At 44.0% G+C, this 12,206-nt stretch overlaps 1 protein-coding gene across 1 annotated transcript in view; it reads left to right on the top strand.

The window, feature by feature from the left end:
• PHF14 (PHD finger protein 14) overlaps window positions 1–12,206 on the top strand; it is a 677,625-nt gene that overhangs the window by 52,035 nt on the left and 613,384 nt on the right. The window contains 1 exon segment of the mRNA XM_033931008.1: window positions 10,475–11,157. Within this exon segment, the coding sequence (XP_033786899.1) occupies window positions 10,475–11,157 (683 nt within the window).

Raw genomic sequence — 12,206 nt, 5'->3', positions numbered from 1 at the left:
TTGGTGGGAACAGTGACTATTTTGGTGCCAGCTTGCCATACTGTGGGGAGCGTGAGACTCCATTTCTGGGGAGGTGGGTGTCAGAAGGCACCCCAATCATGCTTTGACATGGCCATATTAGGGACACTTGCATGTGGAGGGGGCTCCAAGGACTCTAGAATCAGAATTGGGTCCATTTGAATTCAGATTGTGTCCATAATGTTCTAGTGTTGGGGTCTGCTAAACAGGACCTTAATCTTGCTCGTGTCCCTCCATAATGATCCCTGGGATTTGGAGGAGGAACTCTTTTAATCTTCTCCATTGAGAGATGACATGGATCAAGTAGCTTTTTAGGAGAGTAGAGTTTTGCCTACTTATTGACTCAGTTTCCTTGACTATAGATCTCATCCTCTGGCCAAGAGCAGCCTTTGAATGAGAATCCCATCCTGGAAGGGATATGGAAACTGCTTGGGGCTTTTCCCTTGTATAGGGCACTCCCAAAGATGATTTTGACTGAGTGGAAGATCCCAAAGGTCATGTATAAGAGCTTGAAGCGCGTAAGTAGGTGACACTCCTTGCAGCGAGTCAAGCTAGATAGTCTGTTTTGTCTCTCAAAGATAGATGATTTGATCATAGCTATCCCAGTGGAATGGTGTATAGCTCTGAAGGAGACTCACAACTGAAGTATGGAGCAGCTCCTCAAACAGGCCTTCACGTTTGCTGCCATGGGGGGGGAGGGGTCAAGATTGTGGTGTTTGGGAGCTGTGTCACCTGGGATCATCTCTTCTGGGCAAAGTAGTTTCCAGAGTCATTGGAAAAGGTGCAGCAAGAATTGGGTGCCACCTTTGTGGCAGATTGCCTATATGAATTGATCTACATCTACTCCTGGTCTATGGTGTTTGTGGTTGTAGCCCACAGATGATTGTAGTAGTGCCATTGGGCAGCAGATTTGGCTTCCAAGTAATGCTTCAGTAAATTGCCATTTCAGGACCACCTCTTTTTTTGGAGAAGATTTGGAGAAGCTTCTTAAAGACGTTGGGGAGGTGGTGCCTCAAATTTGCCAGAAGGCAGCCTGTGGTTTTCCTAATGGCTAGCTTTGAGCAAGATATGTTTCCAGAGATTGGAGACATGTTTGCTTAAGCAGATGGGCTGCAGCTGCCTCCTTAAGGGCAAGAAGCAGTAGTGAAAAGGGCCAAGGATGCCATCCACTTTCTGGCTCAGGGGTTCCCAAGAACAACCAATGATGGTCAGCTGTGCCCATCAGAGGTGGAGGTGGGTTACAGGCTCATCTAATTTTTTACCATAAGTGGACCCAGATCATTTTGGTGGTTGGTTCAGCAGGGTTATACTGGAATTTGCAGCACTCTTTATGAGCGTATTCATGGGGTTTCCATGGGACCTCCCATAAACTAAACTAAACCTTAAGTTTATATACCACGGAAGTGGTGTTTGGCACGGTTTACAAGAACTTAAATATAAGAAGAGCTTATATATAGAATGGAAGAGTAAGTGGGAAAACAGAATTACATGTTAGAGAAGAGCCAAGTTTTCAGTTGCTTGCGGAATAATTGGAGGGATCCCAGGTTCCGCAGCGGGATAGTAAGGTCGTTCCAAAGACCTGTGATTTTGAAGAGAAGTGATTTTCCCAGTTTACCTGCATAGAGAATACCGTGTAGGGAGGGGAAGGATAGTTTATATCTTTGGGCGGGTCTGGTGGAGTCAGGATACGAGGAGTTAAAGGATAGTGGGATTAGGGGAGGAAGGATGCCGTGAATGATATTAAAAGCCAGGCAGGAGCATTTGAAATGGATTCTGGAAATCACTGGGAGCCAGTGAAGATTGGTCAGGAGTGGGGAGACTTGGTCAGATTTGCATTTTGCAAAGATCAGCTTGGCTGCAGTATTCTGGATAAGCTGGAGTCTTTGAAGACTTTTTTTTGTTAGGCATAAATAAATGGCATTACAGTAGTCACGTTTGGATTGGCCAAGGACAGCAAAATGTTTTTGGCGAAAGTAGGATCTTACTTTCCTCAGCATGTGGAGGCTGAAAAACCATGATTTTGCCAAGGAGTTGAGGTGGTCGTTGAGGGAGAGAGAAGAATCAATAATGATGCCAAGGACCTTGCTTGAGAATTCAAGGTGCAGAGCAGCGCCTGTGGGTAGTGCGAAGAGGGTGAGCAGGTGTTCTAATTTTGGGATGAGCCAGAGTAATTTTGTTTTTGATTCATTCAGTTTCATCTGTACCGAGAGGGACCAGGAGTGGAGTCTCATTATGCAAGATGTAATGTTCTCGTGGAGGTTGGTGAAGTTCTGGTCTGTTTCAAGAAGGACAAGGATGTCATCAGCGTATGTGTAGATTGTTTCAAGGAGGGAAAGTTGGAGGAGCTTCAGTGAGGACAAATAGATGTTAAAGAGAATAGGGGATAGGGGTGATCCCTGAAGGACCCCGCAAGAAGGTGTCCAAGGAACGGACATGGTGCCATTTGTGTTGACAGTGTAGGAGCAAGAGTAAAGGAAGTTTGAGAACCAATTTATGACGGTGGAGTCAATTCCTATCTCAGAAAGATGATAAAGTAGTGGTGGATGACATCGAAAGCAGCAGAGAGATCAAATTGTAAAAGAACAGCGAATTTGTTACGAGAATGTAGTTGTTGCACCTTTGAAATTAGGGAAACTAGGAGGGACTCGGTGCTGAAGCTGGGTCTGAAGCCGTTTTGATAGGGGTGGAGAATGGAGAATCTCTAGGTAAGAAGAGAGCTGGGTAGCGACTATGGCCTCTAGCAGTTTAGTTAGGAGAGGGATATTTGCTATGGGGCGGTAGTTCGATGGTAAGGAAGGGTCGAGATCGGCTTTTTTCAGAAGAGGGGATAAGGCAATGTGTCCCATTTCTGTGGAGAACAGGCCCGATAGTAAAGCAGTATTTATAAGTTTGGTAAGGGAGGAGATGGCCTGCGCAGGAATGTTTTTGTAAAGGTAGGATGGGAAAGGATCTAGGATGCATTTGCAGGATTTCAGTTTGAGACAAAGTTTATAGATCTGGGGTTCGGATACAAGTTTGAAGGCAGTCCAGGATCTATCAGCAGGGATAGGGTTGGAGTCATTGAGAGGCAGGGAATTGTAAGAGACAGCTGGGGGAAAGAACTCCTTATGGTAGTAATCTTTTCGTTAAAAAATTTGGCTAGGTCATTTGCGGATGGGGGGAAGGGGGAAAGGTGGAGTCGTTTTTTGAGGTTAGGCTACGCCAGATGTTGAACAATGTACTATTTTGGTTTTTTGATCTGGTGATTTTATCACCATAGAAATTCTTCCTTGCTTTTTTTAATATAGTATTATAGAACTTGATGTTGTCTCTCCAGGATTGTCTGTCAGAAGGGGATTTCGATTTTTTCAATTTACGCTCCAGGGCTCGACATTTCTGCTTCAATTCCCTGTGGTATGGAAGATACCAGGGAGCCTTGCGGGAATAGGAGATAGGTTTAGTAGATAAAGGGGCAAGAGCATGGTAAGTGGTCCCGGAAAGGATTACCCAGTTGTGCCAATTGGAATCTGGGTCGGCATGTTTAGGAAAAGGGGGAAGTTGGTTGAGAAATTGGTACCAGAACACTTCACTCGTGATTTTTTTGTGGTAAATGATAGAGTTTGTGACTCGGGGTGGAGTGCCAAGGTGGGACATGAAAATGGGAAGGCAGAAGGAGCCTAGAAGGTGATCAGACCAGGGGACATGTTCCCAACGGGCCTCTTCAGCAGAAGTTTTGTGTTCGGTCAGGTCGAGGAAGCTAATGATGTCTAGAGTATGCCCCTTATCGTGGGTAGGGGTGGGCGAAGGAGCAGTGAAGCCTAGGGAGGTGAGGAAGTCTTTGAAATCAGTTGCATCCTTGTTGGTGTTATCGTCTAGGTGGAGGTTAATATCGCCAATGATCAATAGTCTCTGGAATTTTAGGAAGGCCCTTGTTATGGTCTCGAGAATGAGTTCGGAGAATTTGTTCCAGGGGGTAGGTGGGCGGTAAAGTAACAGGATACCTAATGGGTAGGGATGAAGTTCATCGTTGACTGAAGCTAGCATGAATTCTAAAGAGGTATGGCTGCTCTTCTCAAGGAGCTGGACATCGAAAAATGATTTGTAAAGCAGAGCCAGGCCTCCTCCTTTCCGGTTGATTCTGGGTGAGAAGAGGCCATAGTAGCCAGGGGGACAAAGTTCGTTTTGTGTGAATAAATCATCTCTTTCGATCCATGATTCTGTGATGCACAAGAAACCCGGATCGAAGTCTCCAAGTAAATCTTTTAGTATTTGGGTCTTATTTCGGACTGATCTGGCATTACAGAAGAGACTGGGACTGGGGTGATAGAATCAGAGGTAAGGTTGGGTAGGTTGGCTGGAGGAACAGGCTTTAAAGAGGTGTAGTTGACTCCTTGGTGTTTTTTTGAAGGGGTGGGTTCTGGTACGTACTAGTGCGGGGATTATAAGGCCAGGGCAGGTGTTGTTGGAGTATGTGGAGTCGGGGAGGTTGGGGGGGAGAGGTTTTTAGCAGTGTTGGTGAAAGTGTTGGTGAAAGAGCAGAGTAGGAGAAGGAAGAGCCAGAAAGGTGGCTTCATGATAGGAATCAAGGAGAAACCAATGAGAGAGGGTTGGGGCGGAGTTTGCCAGGCAGGAGGGAGAGGGACAAAAACCGAAGAAGAATTTGCACCCAGTTGATTCTAGTGAGATACAAATGGGGTGGGACCAGTGTTCCCGCTAAGCTGCGCTGGGGTGCGTTGGCGCACAAAATATTACCTCGCAGCGCACATGTTTCTCGTCACAGCGCACACAGTGTAGAGCACAGTTCTTCAACCGCCGGTCCGCAAACAAAATCTTGCCGGTCCGCGAAGGATTCGGTCCCCGCCGCAACGAAAGGCCGGCGTCAGCTGACTTGCAACTTCCTGTTGCAGTCGCTGTGCCGGGACTCCTGCCTTCGCCGGGACTCCTGCCTTCCACCGCGTTTGCCTCCTGCCTTGTCTCCGCACCTCCAGACCAGCAGCGGCAGCTGTGTATGCTTTTAACTTCGGCACAGAGCTGCCCCTAATCAATAGTTTAGCGCGGTTTCATAAGGCAGCCTCGGGGCCTTTGCTAGGCCGGCCCACATCGCATCATCGAAGCGGGCCGGCTATCAAAGGCCCCGAGGCTGCCTCATGAAACCGCGCTAAACTATTGATTAGGGGCAGCTCTGTGCCGAAGTTAAAAGCATACAGAGCTGCCGCTGCTGGTCTGAACTCTTGGGCCGCTGAAGGAGGGCAAAAAGCAGCTGTCCTGGAGGTTTCCCTTCCTCTCGCCTTTACAGGTTCCTTTTTTCCACCTTTTTTTTTTTCCTTCAAACGGCAACGGGCCCCAGCATCGACATCAATCAAGTAAGTTCCACTGTTAATCAAGCGGTTCTGCTCGGCCAAAGCTTCCCCTGTGACATGAGCCACCCTCAGGGGAAAGAAAGTGACCCACAAAGGTGAGGGGAAGGGGGGCAGATGATGGAAGTTGGGGGGGGGAGAGAGAGAGAGAGAGAGAAGGGGCAGATGATGGAATAGAGGAGATGAGAGAGAGAGAGAAGGGGACAGATGATGGAAGTGAGAAGAAGGGAGAGAGAGCAGAAGGCAGATGGATGTCAGTTGAGAAGGGAGAGCAGATGCTGAATGGAAGTGGGGAAAGAACACATACTGGATGGAAGGAGGAGATAAATAAAGGGGGAAGAAAATAGTAAGATAATGGAGGGGTGAGGGAAAGGGGTGACAAGCTGTGTGTAGACACAGTGAAAAGAGGGAAACGGGACTAAATAGTAAGAAAGAATTTAATTTAGATGGAGGCAGAAAATAGAGAAGGAAGACCAGAGAAGAAAAGGGAAGAGAGAGCAGAGAATTATCAGATCTGAGTGGAGGAAATGAGAAGAGAGATATGCTAAAAACCACAGGGGGGAGGGAAGGATAGAGATGCCAGACCATGAGGGGAACAGAAGGAAGATGATGGATGCTAGACCAAATTGGGGGGTGGGGGGGGGCAGGAGGAGAGATGGCAGGGAAAGACAGACAGTGAATGGAAGGGGCAGATGCTGGACTGAAGAGACAGAGAAGGTTATCATGCTGCTGTACCGGGCCATGGTACGCCCTCACCTGGAGTACTGCGTCCAGCACTGGTACTTTAAGAAGGACACGGTACTACTCGAAAGGATCCAGAGAAGAGCAACTAAAATGGTTAAGGGGCTGGAGGAGTTGCCGTACAGCGAAAGATTAGAGAAACTGGGCCTCTTCTCCCTTGAGCAGAGGAGATTGAGAGGGGACATGATAGAAACATTCAAGGTACTGAAGGGAATAGACTTAGTAGCTAAGGCAGGGAGAACGAGAGGGCACTCTCTAAAGTTGAAAGGGGATAGATTCCATACAAACGTAAGGAAGTTCTGTGGTAGAAAGCAACATATTTATTTGGCTCATAACTTGCTGGCGCCCGATATTTTTAGCTCACAGTGAAAAAAGTTTGCTCACAACACCCGCCCGCTTAGAGGGAACACTGGGTGGGACTAACAATTGCTAATAGTGAGATACAGACTGAGGTGGGGCTTAGCATTTGTTACTAGTAAGATAGAAACCGAGGTGGTGCTTAGCCGGGGAACAGTGGTAACTAGTCTGTACAAGCAGTAGCAGACTATACATGTGGTAACAGTGATGGGCAATAAAGGCTATATATGCAGTGGCAAGCTAAACATGCAGTAGCTGGCTATACATGCGGCTATACATGCAATACAGACTATAGTACATGCAGTGGATAGAACATGCAGTTGATAGTAAGTGAGGAGTACAATCCTGTGGTCTGGGTTTCAGACGTTTTGCATAGCGCTTTGCAAAGGCACGTGCTAAGGTGCACACGCCTTTGCCGTGCGCCTTAGCTGGCGCACCGAACGGCTGCGCGCCGTTCACTTGATGCAATTTATGTGGTTTCGCCGACCTGGAGGGGGGCGGAGCTGGCTCACACGCCCGGCTGGAGGGGGGCAGTTTCGGTGGAGGCTCCGTGGAGGAGCTGGCCCCGATTTGAAAAACGCTGCCGATTGCAGCTAGTGGGAGCCCATCTATTGATTTGAGCAACACTGCAACATTTACTTTACTGGGAGTACTTAAGGCTGAGCCATTCTGGGAGTGAGGCATGACTACTATACTATCTCTTTTGTGGTCTCAAAAAAGTGGGGCTCCTTTTGTTCTATCTTGAATCTGAAGGGTGCCAGCGTGATGTTTGTGCAAGCAAATGCGCCTCAAACTATCTCCAAGGTGATGTTGGTGCTAGTAATCTTCATCTGCAATGCAAAGTGCACTCTCTTCAGCTACAGGAAGAAAGCTAGCACATCATGCTCTAGCTGTACCTCGGTCCTTGGATGTCTTGAGGCAAGGACCAATATTGATGGAGGGCCCAGAGCACTTTGGCATATGGCCCGGCCATCGAGAAGCAGCACCTTCAATTTTCTTCATCCTCTTCATGGTGCACAGTCTTCTACTTCTTTGTGTGTGCAGGTCTGGCATCTCAGCTCCACAGAGTTTTTTTGGTTTTCTAATGAATAAGGTAACACCAAACAAAAAATCCAACACGACTGCAGTTAAAAATTGAAACGAGAAACAAAAAATAAAAACTGCAATGATGATGTACAGGACGCCAAGGCTTTATTAAACAATCATAAAAAAACATAAAACAGTTTGTTTCCAAAAGGACTGATAAGACCGGACCCAAAAATGAATAAGGTGTCTGACGTCAGATCAGAAGATTAAGGGTTCAAGTCCAGCTATAAATTTGTGTATGACAAAGTGTATTCTACTGTATATACTCAAATATAAACTGAAGTAAGAGGGGGGAGGTTGACTTGAATATAAACCAAGGTTAAAAACTTGGGTTATCATTGTAAGCCAATCTACAAAGACTAGACATTTTTGCCATAAGTTTTAATACATTATTTAACTTTACAGTGTCTCATTTTAACCTCGCTGCTTTCCTGACATAAACCTTAAAAATAGAAAAATGTTTTTGTATGTAACACCACACAAAAGACTGAGACACAAAAATGGATAAAAGTCACAAATCATAAAGTTAAAATCAAGCAATATGGCCCTTAATGTATAGCATAGCTGAAACATAAATTTAAAATAATATTACAGAATGTAATAATATAATAAATATAAGAATAACCACAATACTAGCAGATAACTACTAAAATGACATGCATTATTCATGTGAACCATGTTACACCATAGAGGTAAAACACAGCATTTAAGAGAAAACACAAATCAAAGACATGAAGCTGGAGCAATAGAACATTGCTGCCTACACAATAATGGCATTGCTGAATTTTATGCTGAGTTAACGTGGACACATGAACAAAAATGTTTTTCTAGACTATCAATATCCCTTCTTCCTGCTGAAGAACATCTTGTGTTAAAGTTTAACTGCTGATGATCATATCCTAAATCTTTTGAAGCACATTAAGCAATATTGTAGTGGAGCATGGGTTATACTCTGAAAAGGAAAAACGTATCAAATCCTCTGTGGAAGTTATGATTTGTGTTGCTAGTTAACTCCATTAGCTGTCTTATTTACAAAAGTGTTTAAAAGCTGTGCCGAGGCTTAATTTGAGCATATACAAGTTTTAATGGTATGTGTTGAGAATAACAGTTCAGATTATGCAAATCCTTCCTTTTTTTTTTTTCAGTTCAATATGTTTATTGATTTTACAATAATAGGAAACAAGTACAATGAAGCGTGAAATGCATATTAACATAGAACAATGTAATAAATCCTTCCTTCTTTAAATGAGTCCTTTAACTTGCTAAAGAAAATTTGTAGCAATGGACTTGTTTTCACCCCTGGCTGTTGACCACTTTAGTGTTACCATCTCCCCACCTGATGATCGGCACTGTTCTTTTCCGGTCTGCTGCTGAGGCCAAAGCTGTGTGTTGAGCCGGAGCAAGGCCTTGCACATCTGTGCATGCTCAAGGCCTCTGCTGGCTTATATCCTTTCCAAGATTCTCGGAGAGGATGGGAATCGGCAGACCTTGATCGTGCGCCGATGCGCAAGGCCCCACTCTGGCTCAACACACAGCATTGGCCTCAACTTCAGACCAGAAAAGAATTGTGCTGTAAGAACAGTGCCGGTTGGACAGGGGAGGGAGGGATAGATGTGCTGGTCCTCAGGTGGGGGAGGTGATAGCACTGAAGTGGCCAACGGGCAGGGATGAAAACAAGTGCAGGTTAGTGGGTAGGGAGGTGGTAGACCTGAAGTGCCGGTTGGGCGGGGTCAAGAACAGAAGTACTGGTTAGCGGGATGGGTTGGGGGGTAGGAGAAGGGGGCGATGTAATCTTTGGAGAGAGGGAGGGACAGAGGGAGGAAGCAAGAAAGGTCAAGGCTCAAATATAAACCGAGACTCCCATTTTTGGGCCATTTTTTTGGCTCCAAAATCTCTGTTTATATAAAGAGACTTTGGTGCCACCTTTGCCTTTATAGAATGAACACTTTTTTTGGTCTTTCACACAAGCACTTTTTAAAAAAAATTAAATTACTCCCATACCATCTACTTGTACATATACCATCCACACCATCTATTTGTATACATGCTTACCAACTTGAAAGAGGTTAATTTTTAGTCTTAGTGAGCAAGAGGAAAACAGATATTTGGAATGCAATTTTATTTTATTGGATGTGTACTTTATGTATGGGGGTAGTATTCATTGTGCGCAGAAGGAAAATGTAGTCTAAAAGAAAATATGACTTATCTTGGAAAGTTTCTGAGATTTAAAGAAGAGCTTACACTAGGATATGTATCCTTGTGATTTCTCAGTTGCTACCACCTTATATCTGTAAACTAAACTAAACCTTAGGTTTGTATACCGCACCATCTCCACAAGCGTAGAGCTCGGCACGTAAGTGAGGTAACTCGTTCTCCACCTCTGGAGACCCACATTTTCCCAATACTTTTAAGTATTTTTTTTGTGCTAGAGATAAGAGAATGTTCACCAGTTTTAGTTTTATATGAGTGAGTGTTTGGAAGACCAGGTGTTAATATGAATATTTTTAGTTAATTATTTTATAATTATATAGTGTATCCTTTACTTTTTTCCCAAGTCTTTACTAGAACAAAAAGATAATAAGACAGTAATAACATCATATGGTAGACTGGTAGATAGGCGGTTTATCAAAATAAAATTAAACTTGAAACTTGATATGATTTTAATGTACAAATAGCAGTATTGAGATGCCAACAGTTTTTGTTCTAATCCTGTACAATTTGACAGGGCTCCTAGCCGCTTGATGGGCAATAAATTACAAAGATGGAAAGAAAAACTTTGAGTTCTCTCAAAAGCGAGTCCATTTATCTTTGCTAAGAGCTAAATTGCTTTTAACAACAGGAGTCTGTAGTGTTGCACTTGGTTTGGCATATATTAGCAAAAAAGGCATATCTCTGACATTTTGTTAAAAATCCTTTTATTTTCTTTTGCTCAGCAGATTCAGACGGTAGCGGTAATAGAAGTGATGCTTCCAAGGACACTGGAGAGGGGTCCTGCAGTGAACCAGAAAACATCCTAGAGGAAGATCTCACAAAAGCAACAGCAGCTGCTGCAGCAGCAGTAGAAACGGCAACAGAGGAAAGAACAGAGCCCTTAGAAGAAGAAGAAGCAGCAGCACCTAAGTGTTCTGTTGAAGAAGCAGTGCTAGGAAACGAAGAGCGACCCATTAAGATTGAGGAGAAGGAAGAAGACAATGAGGAGGAGAAGCCCAAAGGGAGAAAGGAAAAAATGCTAGAAGTGGATCCTAGTGCTGAAGAGCAAGCAGATGAGCCCAAAAAATGGAATTTGCGCAGGAACCGCCCACTTTTGGATTTTGGCACTATAGAAGACCTCAATGAGATAGATGATTATGACAGTGAGGATGATAATGACTGGAGGCCAACTGCTGTAAGGAAAAAAGGGAGGGCAATGTCCCGAAAGGAGGGGAGTGATGTAGATGATGATGATGATGGGAGTGAAGAAGAGGAAGATAATGATGAAGAAGGGAATGAGGATGACAGCAGCAGTGCCAGTGATGATGAGAGAAAGAGAAAGAAAAATAAAATTCCGAGCAGGAATAGTGGTGATGATGAAGAACTGACGAATGATAGCTTGACCCTTTCACAAAGCAAGAGTAATGAGGTAGGCTACAGAATCTACAGGAACTTCATGTATTCTGGAAAAAGGTGTCAACATACTAAGAAAGCACAACGTTGCATAGTTTTTAGCTGTTTTACTTAAGCAATAGGGTCTGTTGGAGAGGGTTTGCTCATCTGTCTGTCCATATACACACATAGGCTTGTTCATTCATGAAGCTGTGACACATGCCCACATATGCATGTGTGCGAACATGCACACCCATACACCCATACATACATACATACATACATACACTTAAACCCCTACACCTGCATCCACACATACATACCTACACCTACATTCCTGCACACCTTCCCCCTCCAACATTCTCAAGGATATGCATTTACACAGACACATCAATTTATTCACTCATCCTCACAGCCCCTTCTTTCATGCAAAGACACTTTAGCATGGCTCTTTGCACTGTCTCCACAAAAAAATGCCTGAGTTGGTAAATGGAGGAAGAGGAAATGCACCATTATGTAACTGTGTAAATCTGCTGTTTCCAGTTTTATTAAATTTGCACGTAAAAAAATTAGAACTTAATGTAGCAAACAGAATGCTTAGCATCGTTGTAATTTGGCAAAAATAGAAATATAGATGATGAAGTTTTGGATAGTTGCTTTAGGGCAGTGGACACAAACTCAAATCCTTTGCAGGACCACATTTTGGATTTGTCGGTACTTGGAGGGACTCAGAAAAAATAGTTAATGTCTTATTAAAGAAATTACAATTTTGCATGAGGTAAAACTCTTTATAGTTTATAAATCTTTCCTTTTTGCTAAGACTTAAAAATAATATTGTAATTTATAGCTAAAGAGACATTTGATGATCAAAAAACTCTTTTATTTTACTTTTGTAATTGATAAACATACCGAGGGCCTCAAAATAGTACCTGGCATGCCGCATGTGGTCATTTCATATCAAGTGGACCAGGGGTCCACGCTCAACCTCCTCCAAATTGAATAACATTTTTTGTTGATGTTCCCTAGAGTCTCAAACAAAACCATCCAAAATTATTGGCCTGGATCTCTGTTGGTTCGAGACTTACT

Source organism: Geotrypetes seraphini, chromosome 2, assembly GCF_902459505.1.
Source record: "Geotrypetes seraphini chromosome 2, aGeoSer1.1, whole genome shotgun sequence".
Classification (NCBI taxonomy): domain Eukaryota; kingdom Metazoa; phylum Chordata; class Amphibia; order Gymnophiona; family Dermophiidae; genus Geotrypetes; species Geotrypetes seraphini.
Note: the sequence above shows the minus strand (reverse complement) of the source record. Positions and strands in the feature narration are given on the sequence as shown.